Raw genomic sequence first — 18,136 nt, forward strand, 5'->3', positions numbered from 1 at the left:
GGTTTTCAGTACACGAGTTAGACGACACCGAATAACAGTCGCGGATCTAGGATTTTCGACACTTTTTTCAAAGATGACGTCACAAATTACGTTAAAATGTGACGTCACAAAGTTACATCTAACCGTTATGTCGTAAAAAGTAACTTTGTACATTTTAAAACAAAAGCAGCTACATTACAAAGATGTTATAGATTCGCGCAAAGTGCAAACGCCTTCATATCGATTAAATTTTCAAAACTGTAATTTTTAAACTTGCGTTGGGACGCATGACGCCTTGGGCTAAAACGATTTCATAAAAATAATCAACACCTACTATAAACAAAATTTAGATTCACGCTAAAAACGAACTTTTTAGCATTTATGCGTAGAGTGAAAAGAGGAAAAAATACAGCTTCCCTCTTTTGTATCCGCCCTGCCGACTGGTATGAATCGCTTGTTAGTTAGCGAGGAGTTTAGCGAGTTTCAGTTACCAAGAAGTCAGTTTGCTTTATCCAAAATCGAACTAACGAACTCGTTCGTCATTCCGAGCTCGATCAGCTTAGCAAAGTGTGTTCATAATACCGCCCCCGGTCTATTTGTATTGGCCTAAAAGACTACAGACTAAATAACCTGGAACTGTTTCAAAAAGTGCGAACATAGAGCCGGCGGCACTGAGTAATCCATTCGACTGGAACGAGTGTGTTGCTGCAAACCTTGGACCGGGCCCCAAATATAAGTATTTTTACGTGCAACATGCTGCACGTATTATTTTATTTCATGTTTTGTCATATTCGAACAAATAAACGAAATATTTTTTCGCGTTGCTCGCGGAAAAACTGAATTTTACTTGCATAATTGCGCACAAGTACGTTGAAAAACAACAGGTTATTTAAAGATAATTGTTTTATTGTCACATTATGACGTAACTTTGTGATGTCATTCTACAAAACTTGGTTAGCCTATAACAAAAATCCTGAATCCGTAGGTGACTTTTAGAGGCAAATAACGATTGGCAAGAATATTTGCCATTTACACCATTTTTGAGAATAAACTGCTATTTAAACTAATTATTTGTATACGACTAAATATAATTCAAAATTAAATTAAAATCTCGTTGAAATTTCAGTTTATATTCTGGTTTTCAAGAATTTGGTAATTCTATAATTCTAATCTAAATTGAGAAAACTAAAATGACCTGATTCTAATTCTAATCTAATTTGAAAAAACTGAAATGATCTCATTTTTATTCCCATCTATTTTTATTAGGCTAAAATGAATCTAATTGTCCAAGTCTGACTCTATTAGTTTTTTCAAGCAATGTCTGTTTCACCTGTTTTTGTTAACTAAAATAACTAAAGTACGTTATTTGCAGACGCTTGATATGACAGCAATTAGAAAATTGCTTAAGTATACTATGTTGTTAGTAGTGGTCACGCTAATTGTGTCTTTTTTATTGTTGGAAGAACTGAATGGGAGGCGGAAATCTGCCAAAATACTAAGAGCAAAAGTAAACTTTGGGTCAACCAGTTCGAATAAAGCTTTCATAGAAAACTTGGACAATGTATATCATACAGTAAAACATGGTGTAGAAGTAGACAACTGTTCGTTGTGGTCGAAAGATGGAGCACATGAACCAATAAACAACCAACCGCTTATAACGCTGGATGGCAACAAGTTTCTTCATCCCGGATTGCTTTATGGTCCCAACAATCAGTTGCATGGTTTCTGGCAGTCGGTCTATTTGGCAATTCGCTTAAACCGGTAAGCAGCAAACAATTGATTTCGAAATGGTTTAAGTCCAAGTCAAGTATTTTCGAATAAATAAGTCAAGTACTAGTCCAAGTCTTTAAATGCCCAAGTCAAGTCCCAGACATTATTGGAACAAGTCATCTCTAAGTCGTCAAATCAATGATATAATAATAAAACGATAAACTACTTAAATTGGTAAACTAGCCAATTATGAGCAATAAGATCAATAAGATCAACTATCTACCCGTTATACGTAGCCTACGTGCAAAACTTTGATAATAAAATGGTAATTCAAAACACTTATTTCAACCCAGGCAATTTGACTCAAGGACTTAAGTCCAAGTCAAGTAAATTTACCAAAAAAACGTAAGCAAAGTCAAGTATTTTGAAAACAGTGGCTTAAGTTCACTAAAATTATGTCAATGACTTAAGTCAATACAATACTGACATTTAGACATTACAGCACCTGTTTGGTGTCCGTAGGATGTGTTATCGTTGTGTGGTGTAATTATAGTACTATTTTTTATACATGTATAGTTTTATACATCTATACAAACATTCGTATTAAGTTGTTGTTGTAGTCAACTGCACGTATAGGCTATAGCTTAGCGGGGAACGCTGATAACTTGCGGTCCGACATGGAGTAAATGACCTTGTGTCCATTGGCCCTTTTATTGCTTTTACAATAAGCTGTTTGAACAGAAAATCCTTTTATAAATTTGAAAAACCTAAAATTTTAAACCAAATGATGCATTTGGGTGAAAGCTTTTCAGTTCACTCTCTCTCAAAACTGACATTTCCATTCAATTAATATACTTGTTGGCCGCTCAAATTACACTTTTCTATCAAGGACCCTTGTTATTCCGTGGTTTGCTACCCATTATTTAAACGGAGGATCTTGCATACCGCCTCATCAAAGAATCAACATACAAAGATTGTCACGATTTCTTTCGACTATCTCATTAGAAAACTTTCAGCAAACTTGTGACGGAGTATTTGACGTTGCTTTTCAGGTTGGTTTGTTCGTTAATGTGTTAATTTCTATAAAAATATACGAAAGGGATAGCAACAAATCTGAGTTCCAAAAACGACTAATTTTTAAAACACTTTTAAATGACAATGGCCGCAAACATCCCTGTTAAGATGTTGGATACAATTTTTGGCTGTGGAAAGTTTTGCTATTACCCACGCTATTTATAGTGTCAAATTGTTTTTAAATTGAATTTGTAAACAGTCCTAAACAGACCAACTTTCTTTTGTTTAACAATTTCTCACATATTTACATATTTTCATGTTTATAGGCTATGGATGTGAGTTTGGCCGACCTTACAACAATTGAAGAAAATTCGGGAATGAACCTTCGGCAAATCCCACCTCACCGGATAATCAACGACCCTCAGGCTATCAGCATACGATTAAAAGACAAACCAACCGACGTGTTTCCGAATATCCCTACCTATCCACGTGACCACTTTTTGTATGGTTGGAAATCCTGGGCTGAACCTGACGAGAATTCTCTTCGGAAGCTTTATAACTCGACGGCGAAGTGCGCAGTGTTTGTTTCGCCATTTCGTAGTATTAAATTTCCAATTGCTAAGTGGTTACCCCCGCCGCCTGCCACATTTTTCTTTCGAAATTGCACAGACCTGGAGTTGTACACAACTGTTGTGCAACAAATCAAATCACCACCTTGTATTGTGGACGCTGCGCGCTTATACATAGAAAATAATTTGGATGGCAGAAAGTTTGTTGGGATTCACTGGAGGTTTAATGAGGGCGATTGGCTTAGCAGATGCAATGTTGATCTTAACAGACTGGTCAGTGAAATTTGCCATGGCCTGCCAAACATTGCAGTTCAAGATGTTGCGCAAGGGATAGTTAGCGAACTCACAAGAAACAACATTTCGATTAGCGATTGGAGTCGTGCTTACATTGCAGTTCCACCTAATCTAAGAAATTTTCGGCGAACATTGAACCAAGCATTATCTGTCCTAAACCCACACTTCAAGCCAACCAGAGAGGACATTCTTTCATTTTTGTCAAGTCACTTTAACAAGTGTATAAAGCAGCATAATTGGAATGATGTTGAAGATGTGGCATCAATGGTGGAACAAGAGTTGATCATACAGAGCAAGTGGTTCTTTTATTCTGACGTTTCCACGTGGTCATCCAATATCCGACCCACGAGACTACAGAAAAATGGCGATGGGGTAATAACGCGAAAGTTTGAGGCATCCGCTTTTCATGCAGCAAAAGCGGCGATGTACGCAAGATTAAAACGGCCAGCATAAAAGTAGACACAAACAATTATAGGTATAGCAAGCCTTAAGTTCACATTCGATAAGATATAGGTCAGTTTGCTATTAGAAGATATTTCATCGTTCTTTCAAGTATGCCAATATCTGAGAAATATTGCTTAAGTCAATGCGTACCAAGGCACACTTAAAAGCGTTAAGCTCAGAAGGCGTTGGTTATCTACCAATCAAACGTAAACGTTTTAGGGAACGGTAAAGGTGATTTCTGGCAAGAAGCGAAATCTACTGTCGAAACATTTTTGTAAAGTTCGTGTGAAAAAGCACAGACCAAGTTTATTACGGAAGTATTTATATATATTATTGCAGTATTTTTCGCGTTTTACGCGTTTTACCAAATTTTAGTTCAATTCTTAGAAAATACACTAAAATTTGCGTAGTAGGTACATGTTGTTCGTTTTGTTAATTGGAACAGGTGTATTTAACCGCCAGTCTACTGATGATGATAAAGCTTTAGTGACTGAACCATTCTCTTCCTCCAACTCTTCCTTCAACTCTGCCTTCAACTTATCTTATAACACTTCCGTCAACTCTTCTTCCTACTCTTTATTTAACAAACCAACTCTAATCCCAACTTTACTTCTAAACATTCCAAACTCTGCCAAACATTTTATTTTTTACCAACTTTTCCTTCAGCTGTTCTTTTAACTCTTGCATCAATTCTCCGTCCAACTCTTCCTCTAACGCCTTTTCCATGTCCTTTTTAAGCTATTTGTATAACTCTTTTAGCAATTTTCTTCCAAAACCATTTAACTCTAACTCTAACTGAAATTCTTCAACTTTAAATGCAACTCCTTAGTTCTGACTATATGACTCTGAATCTAACTTTTTTAACTCCAACTCTAACTCTTCTAACTGTAACTTTTCTGACTTTAAAACTATCAATATTGTCATCCATACATCAATAGAAGTGTGCACTTTTTTTTCAGATTTTTACACATTTAAAAAAAATGCTCACATTTTTGCGCACATTGTTTCACAAATATAATACATATTAAACTCCAGTTTAGGCCGTTTCACAAAAAGTCTAAAATTCAATTTAAACAACCACTTATAATTTGTATTCCAATACGTAAATGTCACAATTCCTTGGTGACATACAACACCGGATAAAATTCTGTGACATCGGGCTAAATTTCGACACTAGATAAAACCAACGCTTAAATATCAGTCGACCGATTTTTCCCTGTTGTTTTATTACTAGGTACCAAACTTCCCGTACCTGTACTGCGGAGGCTGGAATGTGATTTGGCACAAGGGCGCCAACACACGTCACCACATCGTAGCTGTTTCTCGGTAGGGGAATTTCCCCATCGATAAGCACTTGAATTGTGGCCCTAAGAACAAATTCGAAATTCAAGTTTTCGGGTTTTTGCAAATGCAATTATTATAATGTCTTTTGGGAACTATTTCACGTTTAATACATATCAATACAAGAAACTAAAAAAAATGGGTGTTGATATCATGTTTACCTGATTCAAAACATATTTAGTATGGCATAGAAACTGCGGACCTTGACAACACGTTTCATCTTGGAACTATACCTGCCGCGACGTCCAACACCACAGAGTGCTTTGCGTTCTCTACGTACTTGCTGCAAAGAAAGGCCCCATGTTGAGGATTTTTGTCGTACTCACAATCGGCTGAATTTTTGTCATAATTTGGAGCTAATTTGCAGTAGCCCCTAATGGTTCGACTGACACTTTCACTATTAAGGAGAGCCAAATACCGATCAAGGGCATCCTGTGCAACTTTTGTATCAGACTGCATTTTCCTTTGAAAACACATTTTTCTTTTGAAAGCAAAAGGTTATAGGCGGCAACAATAACACGTGTGCAGTTAAAGTACCTGTTCTCAGCAGTAAAATCGAAAAACCATGCAGGCATTTCAAGCAGATTTTTGTTCATACCAGCAAGGCCTTTACCACAACTTGTTAACAATGTCAGTCTGTAAACAGCTTGTCCGGCTCCATTTTTCTACCGGTTTTTATATAGCCGACATCGGCCAGATGGTAGTAGTTACTAATTCTCAATATTACGTGAGACATAGAACGAAATTGCAACACGCGTCAGGAAGTTAAATGACAGCATGAGCGTTCATGGCCGATGTCGGCTATATAAAAACCGGTAGAAAAATGGTTAAAACCTTATAATACTGTTCCATCGTGGAGTTTTGATCGCACATGTTTATGGGGTGAAATTATTGAAGTTTAGTAAATAAACCAGTAAGTAGGCCTACTGATTTCCGTTTGTAAACAATCTTTGTGATGGAATATTGGATTGTGAAGACGAATCCTCTGTCGGTTGATATTAAGTTAGTTGAAGATGGATATCCTCAATGTTCGGACGGAGGTGACGAATACCCAACTAAAAGCAATCGAACAACGATTTTTTCAGATCAAAAGGAAATGATCGCCAACGCTATCTACAGAGCTTTCCTCTGGTTAATGGGATTGTTGGCGGTCGTTGGTAATTTAGCGGTTGTTGTCATTACCCTTAAAGACATTGCTAAACAGAAAAACAAAGATAATAACTTGGCGAAAAGCCAATATATATTTTTGCTAAGCTTGGCCTTCGCGGATATTCTTATGGGCATTTACCTTCTTGCAGTAAGCATTAAATCCCTACAGTTATCTGGAGAGTATTGTTTTCATGACCCACAGTGGCGTAGTGTAGCGCACGGCTATAATTTACCGACTAAGAGATTGTGTTTACAGTAGCTTTTGTGATGTATTTGCTTATGCCACAGATTTATTGCCTACTCGCTCCAAAGTGCTAAGTAGTTACTGGCTTGCATTATCTCTGTGCTGTCAGCTCAGGGATTTGTGTACTTAAGACCGCTTTCCGCTTGTATGAAAAGACTTCTTCTCAGTTATCGTCTTGCTGTTCGCAACTTTGATATTGCAAGTAGCATCTCCTATATGCTAACCTGTCCGCCTTTTATAGTTTAACTGGTTGTTCGCTTATCAGATAATACAATTCTATTAACCTATACGTCTTGTGGTTGGCTAACGAGTTATACGCACGCAACCTTCAAGCAACCTTAAAACGAGAGTCAGAAACTTCAACTACTAAACTCGTGCCCACAGTAGCACCACAACCTGTTCCATTCTGGGAAACAATGTCTGTTATCGCTACCTTGGCCTCGGCAGGCACCATGGATTTGATGACAGCGCTTAGACGTGTTACTGTCTTAAAACCATATATTACAAAATCATTCGAGTTAAAAGGCATTTACATATCATGTTTATGTGTGTGGTTGTCTGCTTTTCTCTTGGCGGTTTCCCTTTGTTTAACTACTTATCTGGATATTTTATTTCCCATGTTTGGTTTTCATCAAGATTTTTTAAAACTAATGAGGTCCCTAAACAAGCAATTATGATTTTAGCCAGTAATATAAGGCGAAGTAAATTATCATCACTTTCTTGGCATGAAGCCACTAACAGATATGTTGCCAAATCAACCAATTAAAGGGGTATTTGGTTACTACGGAGAAACTGCTTTTTGTATGCCTAGGATTTTCGCCTCTGCAAATGACTCCTCTTGGCAATATTCGGCACTTCTGATTACTATTAACTATTTGCTATTTATATTCATGCTTGTTGTTTACATAAAAATATTTCAGAACAGCAATAAAGTGGCAAAGGCAAAAAATAAATCCTCCGACACGAAATTGCAAAAACGTATTTCTCGTTTGCTTTTTACTGACTTTTGCTGCTGGATTCCTTTATGTATCACTCATCACTTATCTTGCCCTGGCAGGTATTCCATTTTCAAAGACGTTTACCTTGTCATTGCTGGCATTTTGCTTTCCATTGACAGTGCTGTAAATCCATTCATATATTTACCACTGCTTGAAAGAGATTATACTCGAATGAAGAAATTTAAAAAATGGTTATCACTAAAAAAATAAATCGGCAGATATTGTTGCAAAACAACTCTGAATATTATGGATATGTAATGGCTTTGTAAATAATCTAATGTTTTAACTGTTTTTTGAATTTTGTGCGCTGCAAATGTGTAAATACAGTCACTCATAATTTCTTGCTTAACATTGTGGGGTTTGTGTGGATATCGGTGAAGCCTACAGCATAAAGTATTAAATCTGATTCACTAATAATTAATTGTGTTCAAAGCTCCTAAAATATTACCGGTCGCGATAGAATATGCATCATGAGAGTATCACGTTAGTGTGAAAAGGGGTAAGCCTAGTTCTCGTTTATGTTATGTTGTTACGCACTAGAAAGAAAGGGCGCTAATCGAAAAAGGAAAAACACTGAGAAGCTTTGGATTGGCAAAAATCAATTTAACATATTTTCGCAATAAATTAAAATCCACCTAATCGCTTAACTTCATGAATTGTTCGCCTAAAAATATAGAAATAACAGTTGAATTTTTTACCCTTCTGGGGCGTAATATTTTGATTAGCAATTGCATTTCGTAGCTTTTACGACCTTATTTTTATCGTAAATCTCCCGATATAGAAATAATCTGAGTGAAATAAGTAGATCATTTTTCTAAGGAAGGAATACTCTACCAAGTTCAATAAAAAATTCAAGAATCTGAATCCATGGGTTTCATGGCCTGGTGCATTGACATGGAATGACCCTAGTGCTAATTTTTTGGCAGATAGAGTTTTATAATGTTTTTACTGTTGGTTAATGTTCTTACTTTTATAATTAATGTTACTCCAGTCCGATAACACGAAATTTGTTTTACGTGCAATATTTAGGATAAATTACCCAATTTCTTAGTGCAAATAGCTTAATGAAGAAACTTCGTTTCAGCATAAGTCATTTGTCTGAAAGACCTAATTTAGTCAAGTCATTTGCAAACAGTTACTTAAGTTAAGTCATAGACTTAATTAGCCCAAGCCATAACAACACTAGAATTTGGGTGATATTGTCGTATTTTTGTTCAAATTTTGACCAAAGGTGCTTACAAATATATATATATATATGATAACTGAATATATATATAAATACTAATTTAGTAAAATAGATGCAGAACTACATTCTTCTGTCCTTACGACCAGTTGGAGCTCCGAGAAGTGTATTCGTTTAATTGTTGCGACATCGACTTTTATCGTTCGTTTGAAACAAACGATTTGATTGGTTGCTTTAAAATTCCCGCTTTAGCACTTTTTCCCCCCAAACTTTAGCACTTTTCCTGTCACCAATGTAAAATATTTACCCTTGTTCAAGAGGTAAATAATACAATTTTTAACAGTGCGCGTTAAGGTTTAAAATTGGGTGCATTTCTTAGGGTTGTTACTGCGATTGATTAAAATTAATAAGGTACGTTATTTATTTGTCCAAAAAGAGTCACGTCAAGTTAAGTTATTATTTCACTCATTGCTGAAAAGAAACATTTAACATTTCGATTGCTTCGCTTACGAGACGTGTTGAGTGCCGCACTGCGAGCTAAGTTCGTTGAAAGCATCGAATTTTATCGAACGTAAATAGAATCAGAGTTGAAAGAAGAATATTTTTGCAGAAACGCATGAATTCAATCAAAGATCATGTCGCAAGGTTACGCCATAACGAGATGTTTGAAACAGATAACCTTACAAAACCGGAGGCTGTCGCTAAATGTAGTGCAAAAATATGCAACTGAAAACCTAACTTAACCCTAATGAATGAGATGGCGGGCTAGCATAGTATAAAAGGACATGGCCTAGTAAAAAAGAAAATATTTTACCGAAACGTCGCTTCGGACCGTTTCCGCTTACTTACCAACTGAATTCCGGTTTCACTTTTACTAACTGAATTGAATCTGGCAATATGCACGTTGGGATGTCGAGCCAATTTCTTCAGTTTCGTTTAACAAAGTCAAATAGATACTAGGTAAAATGCAATACATTAAATTTCCTACATACTAAGTAACAAGCCATACATCAAATTTCCTACATATTAGGTAAAATGTCATACATCAAATTTCCATCACTCGCGACTAATTTAGGCCAGCGGCTGGACACTGACACATTTGTACGAACAATCTAAGTTGCTCTATCTGGATAATTTAATTAGTAAGCTACACCCAGATCGTAAAATGAGTTGCGGTTAAGACCCAAAATAACCCTTCTAGCTTGCACCTTATAAACAACACAAACCAAAGGCGAACTTACACGCATTTTATTAAAGCGTTACGGCGGCACAACATTTTAAGCACGACTTAGGCAGATACTGCAGAAATGACTTTGTTGCGACCCGACAGCTTTCTTCCACTTGGCGGCGTTTTCTTTTCGTGAGCAAGGCGGGGAGAACAAGTGATGGTAATCTTAGAATTTAACGCCTAAAACAAAACATACAACATTGATATGGATAATATTGTTTGGAAAAGGTACAAACTAATTAAATTTCCGCAAGATCGTTTGAGTTACTCTTTAAAAATTATGCAACCAAATTTTCGTTTATTTATGCAACCAATTTTTTTATATTTTTATAAAAAAACTAAATATTCAATCACGACCATGTTTAAGGTATGATTCTTTTGGAATCTTCGAGGGAGAAACCCTGCGTATGATTTTTGTGTTTGCTCTTTAATAACATTAAATTCGACATATCATTAAGCATTGCTTCAAATGTTTCGCAGTTTTATTTACTTTTTGGAATTGCTGCGATATTTTTAGTCTCATGCAAAACTAATTCGGCGAATAAACTGTGACACTGAACACTTTGGTAAACTACCCTAAGGTGGACATATCCATCCGGTAGATAATCATTTCAGTAGGTAGACAGTTTTAAGGAATTATAATTATATAAAAAGTGAAATCGAAATGCAGCTGAAAGGCCAAAAAAAATTGTAGTTGGCTTTTAGCTGCATTTCAGACAGACGACCCGTCATTTTGGTTGTTGACAGTTAGGTAAATGCTCCTAAAGAATTGAGAGCAGTACTAAACCAGGGTAACCGCGGACTCGGGCCAAAAATGTTCAGTTTTTTTTTTTAATTTAAATTTTTGCTTTGTTCGTAAGCTTCCTGACAGAACTGTCTGTGCACACGATTTAATTGCAAATCACAAATATATTCTCATACATTGTACACAATCGATGTATTTTGTGTTTTTCAATTCACTCATGGTGAATCACAGTAAACCGGAGTTAAAACTCTTGTATGGGTGTCGCAACTTATTTATCGTGTTTGTGAAATGCCGCAAACAAACTAGGTTGACAACCAGGTATCAATTTCACGAGAAAAAGGTCGTTCTCACCTTCCACTGGAACTGAATATCAAGTCTGCGTTGGGGGCACCCTTCGGGGGCTGATATTTCGGGCGTCGCTCGCGGTTCAAATTGGCCGGCGGTTGTCTGCAAATAAGTGCTTTATTTATATTTACACGAAATCCAGCCATAAGAGCGAAATAAGAACAACATCATCGTCAGAATAAAACACAGTTCGGAATAAGACGAAAATAGCACTAATATCTAATAGTCGGAGTACCGTTTAAATCGGAATAAGTCCTCCGTCGGAATAAGTCCTAAACGGTCAGAATCAGGCCTAAGCAACACTTTACCTAACCCCGAACCAAAGCCCTAAGTACATGACTAACTCTCCTCATAATTCCAACCCTAACCCATTTTTTCATAGTAACACGCTGCAAACCGAGGCTCCAGGAAGACGCGTTTAGAAACAATGGGACTACTCTAACGAAATTATGTTTCTCTTCGTCCTTTAAATTACGAAACCTAGCAAGTTATATCAGGTTTAATTGTATATTTATCGAATGAGGTTTCTTCCGTGTATAGCACGGCAATCAGTAACCATGGTCAAAACGCAGCCATAAGACATTTAAACCGATTGTGTTTAAAAAGAGAAGCAGCTTTTTTTATTTGACCGCTTAAAAACGGAGATAACAGTTACACAACCAGGTTAAAATATACGCTTTGTTTTCTAAACTAGTGGTGAAGTAAAGAAGGAAGCCTTAGTTGTCCAAACTATAAGCCAACAAGCCCGAGGCTTCAGAAAGACGCTTTATTAATTTATTGCGTTGGTATCCGGCACTTGCTGATCAATGCTGAGGCCTAACGTTTGTATGTGCGTTTATATGACAGAATAAACTTGAGTCGATTTGGCCTAAACGGAGGGGATTAACATGAATGAGTCACATCAAGAAACAATAGGGCTGATTCGGTCAATAGCTTACAATTTGTTTTACTACAAAACTTATAAAAAAACGTAAATTAAGCTTTTTAACCTTTAGAAATAAGAAGACGTTTTGGCAATCGTGTAATAAAACCACTGTTTCACAACACGACGCGTCAGGGCGAAAAACGAACGACGGAAAAATCAGGAATTCATATATAAAAAAAAATTTTGCAGCTCAGTATTACCTGGAGTGGTAAGCGGTGTCAATCTGATTCTGCTCCTCCTCAACTTGTCGCTCGTTGATGGAGAGCGTGATCTGCTTGAGCTCCTGCTTCCGTCGCTCCTCGGCCTGGCTCCGATCCCGAAGTCCGGCGGCGAACTGCTCCGAGACGGCAATGCGCAGCGGACGCAAGGTCGGCTTGTTGCCCTTCTTCGTTAGGAGCGCGAATCTGCGGAGGAGGATAGAGTAGAGTAAACGGAAAGCAATCGCAGACCCACCGGATCTGTCAATCAATGATGCAAGCAGAGCAAAATCACAGTTGTTAAAATACATATGTGTGTGCATACTTTAAGAGGAAAGATGAAGATTTGTAAGTGGAAAAGCGAGTAGCATTGGTTAAAAGAGCAAAGGCCGCATTAGATCAGAAATATAGAGCAGAAATATAGAAATTAAAACAAAATTATTTAGATATTGAGATGCCTTTTTTCACTACTTGACAAAAGGCAAACATTAAAGTTATTGTTTGATTTTATCATAGATTAATGAATGAGCATTTTTTTTTCTTTTCTCAGAAAGAGGGTAATTAAGGTCCTAAACGACGACAAAAGCTCAACAACGGTGTAACGATACTAAACTGTTTTGTTTTAATTAACGTGAATACAATTCCAATAGGATTACAATACTAAAACGTAACATAAGCACAATACTACTGTAAAGCTTTAGTAAAGATACTTTAGTAAAAAAAATATATCGAGCCATATTTTAAAGAAATATAAAAATTCCAATCTTACTTGAGGGCTTCATTGGACTGCGCCTTTTCCTTCGCCATTGCTTTCTTCACGTTCACGGGAACAGTCATGTCGTGTTGTACAACAACCGTCTGCTTGCGAGCCTGGATGCTCTCAGTCTGAGAAAACGGGTAAAAGGAAAATCGGCGGCGCAAGCGAGTTTTCAAGTGAAAGAACACATATCGGGTAGTTTTATATTCCATTCTTCTTTCAAATCCAGCATACACATACAAGTGAATTAAAGATGATAGGTTGGTTTGTTACTATAAATAACAATTCTATTTCTACAAATAACATATTCTGCGTGACGGGTAGGAATGCTTAAAGTAGAATATCGAATCCAATTCTGTCGTTTATTTCGGGTAATTGGAACCGATATAATTTAATGTTTTACCGCCTATTGTTTGCGCCTAATTGTACAAACGCGTGCGGTAAGTTGGCATGTCGCTGTGGCGACCAATTTATAGTGCTTGCTTTAATGTAACCTGGTAGTGCAGTGTCAGCGTTTTTTCGGGCGACCAATTACTTCGCGTCTGGCGATAACGTTCGTCTAATAATTAAGTGTCAATCTAGCGTTATTGGGCGAGCGACTAACGTGCAATGTCAGGAGCGGAGTTCGCAATTTCCCTAAATGCGTTAAGTTGCAAAAGTAACACGTGCTGGCCATCGAGAAAATGCGCTATAGGGTTACTTAAGGTCAACTTTAGGCCAATATTCAGCGAGGTTATGCAGTTATGCACAGCGTAAATTGTCAAGTATTTGTTATGTCAATAGTAACTTTGTATTCTTTGCAGTACATTATTTGACTGCATAACAGATCAATTAGTCAAAAAAGAAGCACTAAGACCCAACAATGCTTTTAAAAACTGTACCGAATTGCTAAAGAGTTCTGTGTGCAGTGTTGCATTGTACTCACTATTGGCAAAAATATAAGATTTGGCAACAACCTGAACAGTGGACATGTATTACAGTTTACACAACTGCTTTAAATGACAGTTGTTAAGAAAGTAAAACATTTTTTATTATAATGTACACATGTTAGCAAATCGTAGGGTAGAAAAAGATTAATCCATTCCCCAAACAAAATCGAGGTTAAATAATTTAATAAAAATATACTTGGATTCGCTATTCTGGATTCATTATTCTAGATTCGAATCCTATTATTCTAGAATACCTTTGTATTCTACTTTGAACATCCCTAGTGACGGGACAAATGGGGTTCTCGTCAGAAATGAGTGAATTTAATTTGTTTCTATTCGTCCTTTAAATCACGAAACCTATCTAGTTTAATCAGGTTTGATTAAAAATAAATCGAATGAGGTGTCTTCCAAGCACGGTAATCAGTATCAAAACGCAGCCATAATACATTGAGACCTGTTAACCTTAGTGTTTTATTTTATTTAAACACTGCTCCTAGTGGCGCGCTTTGCCTAGAGCATGTCCGTGTCTTGTTTAAACGTGTACGTTTGTCCTTCATTTGAGACTCGCCTGTGTTAGTGGTAACATCTATTCTGTTGCGGTGTAAGTTAAGTTTTATATTTATTATGTGTTAATTGTTATTAATGTTGATAACTTTGTGTAATTCTATTCGAATTAAGGAACTAAGGTTTTGTAACCATCGTTGTGTTTATTGTTTGTAAACTGATAAAGACTTCAGTGGACATCAACTTTCAAGACCGATCGTGGAAAAAAAGCAGCCAGCTTTTTTTCATTTGATCACTTAAAAACGGAAATAAAAGTTACACAACCAGATTAAAATATAGGCTTTGTTTTCATTATTAGTTTAGAAGTAAAGTAACAAGCGTTCAGTTTTGCAAAATAAGCCAGCAAAAAACAAATCATCCAAGTAGCGAAAACTAAAGTTAATCTAAAATCTGTACTTCAATTACCTCAATTTCTGACTAATTTAGACAAAGTGATGAGTAAGGAAGCAACGAAGTGTAATGTATTTCTTAACGTGTTTCTCTTTGCGATCACCTATGCGCGAGGTCTCTGACTGTTTGCCCATTCTCGCTCTAATTCGCCGCATTATACAACTAGTATTATCTAGTTGCCAAATGCTGCTTGTTTCCACTCACCATAATGGAGTCGAAGGCCTTCAAAAAGTCGTCGTCCTCTGCACAGGGCACGTGTTTGACGTTGCGTGGGGTAAGGCTTGAGGTTTCGTCTTCGCCCAAACCCGCGTCGCCAGCTTCGACGTTTATCTGGCGTTTGGCAAAAAAAAATCATTAACGACCAACGAATAAGAAGACCAAATACTGGGTGGCTATTGGTGGGTTGCCTAAGTCACTTTGTGGCAACATTAGACAAGAATATGGGGATAAATCGCTTCAAGCAAATTCTGGTCTGCTAATTTTATCAGACATACAAGAAAACAACGTAAACGGCTTCATGGAAATTAGAATGCAAACTTATACAATACCGAAGTTTGGTTTTAGATAGATGGACAAAAGATTCGTAACAAGTGACGAAAATTGATTAAGAAAACCTGGAGAGGAGTTGTTTTTTAACATGTTGCTTTCCTTCTAAAGGGGAAAATGTTATACAAAACTCCATTCAAAAAGTGTTCAGGAGGAATTTTATGAACAAAAAAAAATTAGAATTTATAACAAAGCGAAGGTTTTAGTATGCAGACACACACACACATATATATATGTATTGTATTATACACTATTAAAAACATTTAAATCCTTAATTGCACATCAGTAACCAACAAGATAATCTCCTACCCCTATATATGGCAGTAACACCAAGTGTACCAAGGCATGATATCTGGATAGCATTTATTTAACCATCTTTGACCCAAGCGGCAAAACACATCAACTCTTTCACGGTCAGTGAATAAATCAAAGAAGAACAGTAGTTTATTGCTGTGTTTTGAAACGAAAATCTATATCGTCCAACTGTTGCCGGTCGCCTCAAGGCGTAACCAAGATACCAACATTCACCCACCTGTTCTTCGTCGTCTTCCAATCTTTCCTCTTCGCTTCCGGACTCCTCCTGACTGCTGTAATCCTCTTCCATGGCCGGTTGATCCTCATGTTCCTCCTGCGCCTCCGGGATCGATCCCAGATTGCCGTTGTCTTTTCCCGGAGCCGAGATGTCTCCAAGATGGTGGATGTTGTCGGAAGGAACCACTTTTTCTGGATGGTATAAGATAATTGAAAACACACTATTTTGTTTAACATACTTTTACGATTTTAAAGCATGAGAAAAATACGGTATAACCAGTTCTTGTTGCACTGCATATGTGATGTTGGAAATCACCCTGGCCCTTACAACATAAAATATAATGCTCGACCTCAATTCCTGATCAGTAGCGGATTAGTTTAGCAAAGCTAGTAATTCAGGCCAGGAACTATTTATACATGCTAAAATATTCGCCGGTATATATAATTCGAATGAATTCATTCTACAAATATAGTGTCCTAACCTGCATTACTAGACTGTTCTGCTTTAACCAGCTCTTGTATTATACTGTAAATCAAAACATTTGTCTGATCTAGGCGCCCTTTACTGGGTTTCACCAAACGTCTGTTAAAGTATGTTAAGGTAACGCACTGGTAAATTGGAAATCACGCACTTTTGCAACAACTTAGAAGGTTGAGACGACTGACTGTGATAAAGGTTGGCAACACTTAACTATAAATATAGCTGAACCATAATGATTAAAAGACACTGTTAACTTCACAAAATTGTAATTTTAGTAAAAATTTAAACCTTTGAACAGAGCAGTTCAAAAACAAACACTTAAAAGGGGATAAGTAACTGCCGAATCGTTAAAGAGAAAAAAAAACATATATCAATTTTTTGCCCACAAAGAAAATTTTACCATTTGATAAAGAACTTTCCACAGGGACACTTCCAAAATTACCAAAACATTATTTTATCAACTTTGATCACATCGATATCAGTTTTCTAATAAAAAAATACCCCTGAAATGGGTATTGCGGACTCTACCTCTTAAGTATAATGAAGTGGAGTAAACTCTCCTGACACCCAAATAACAAAAAATATTCCTGCTCACCGAGTTTTGCCAGCATTTCCCGTTCCACCTCCGCGACTCCGCTTGCCGCCTCTTCCAGTGAGGAAACGAAATGGAGCTTGGGCCGGAGCGGTTCCAGCGTGTCCTGCACAAGGTACTCCACCTCGATCGGGAAGCGGGACTTCTTCTCTTCATCCGAGGAGGAGTTGCCTTCCGCGTTCGTGCTGGTATTGCTGGAAAACTGGACGGACCAGTAGGGAAGACTGCGCTTGAACCAGATGTACCTCTGTGAGATAAATTACAACGAATTAATATGCTGTTGCAGCCACGAATTGTTTCATTTGTAAAATTGATCTTTAATCTTCTTCAGGGCAATATAATTGCGACTATAGGTGAAAAAATATATATACTAGACAAACAGTAAAATAAAAGGAAAAACCACAATAGGCCACGTTCTAAAACACGAGGCGCAAAAAACGATATGAACATCCGATAGATTACGACGTTTTATATGAAGTAACGTCGTAGTTTACTTAATTGCGTATAAGGCCTTCCCTGCAAACCCCCAAAAACATTTCAGTGTTCAACCGTGACAAAGCTAACCAGACAGTGTTGAATTTTCAAAGAATATAATCCACTTACTAGCTCTTCAGAAAGTCTATTCACAAAGCTAGCTGAAATTAGAATATTCGTGCAAGTAAGGTTCAAATACGAGTGGTTGTTTAACTGCACCAACTATGTGGTAATTTTTAACCTTCAGTATACCTTTGGTATTTTGTGTATAAATATATACTCCAAAGTAAATGAGATTTGGTTATTTTGTTCGCTATAAAGTGTTTAGTTTTTTGTTTGTCCTTCACAATGTGTTTGTGTTTCTTGTATTGGGGATATATTTTTGCTTGTGATAAATAGTTTGGAAGAATTTTTTTGATTCAAAAATTAAAAAAATTAAAAATTTACAATTAGAATTACTTTGATATTAAAACTTACATCATACCGAAAAAAGGCAAAAAAAATAGT

General features: G+C 36.8%; 1 protein-coding gene across 1 annotated transcript in view; it reads right to left on the reverse strand.

Moving 5' to 3' along the window:
* Positions 1–10,173: 10,173 nt before the first annotated feature.
* Positions 10,174–18,136, reverse strand: part of LOC146146913 (regulator of nonsense transcripts 2-like) — a 90,803-nt gene continuing 82,840 nt past the window's right edge. The window contains exons 23-29 of the mRNA XM_083388577.1: positions 17,159–17,402; positions 16,084–16,274; positions 15,210–15,335; positions 13,135–13,250; positions 12,369–12,572; positions 11,250–11,345; positions 10,174–10,333 (exon numbers count right to left, since the gene is read on the reverse strand). Coding sequence (XP_083244703.1) covers positions 10,327–10,333; positions 11,250–11,345; positions 12,369–12,572; positions 13,135–13,250; positions 15,210–15,335; positions 16,084–16,274; positions 17,159–17,402 — 984 coding nt within the window. The 3' untranslated portion in view covers positions 10,174–10,326. The remainder of the gene's footprint in view (positions 10,334–11,249; positions 11,346–12,368; positions 12,573–13,134; positions 13,251–15,209; positions 15,336–16,083; positions 16,275–17,158; positions 17,403–18,136) is intronic.

The sequence above is a fragment of the Ascidiella aspersa genome, chromosome 4, assembly GCF_963924565.1.
Source record: "Ascidiella aspersa chromosome 4, kaAscAspe10.2, whole genome shotgun sequence".
Classification (NCBI taxonomy): Eukaryota; Metazoa; Chordata; class Ascidiacea; order Phlebobranchia; family Ascidiidae; genus Ascidiella; species Ascidiella aspersa.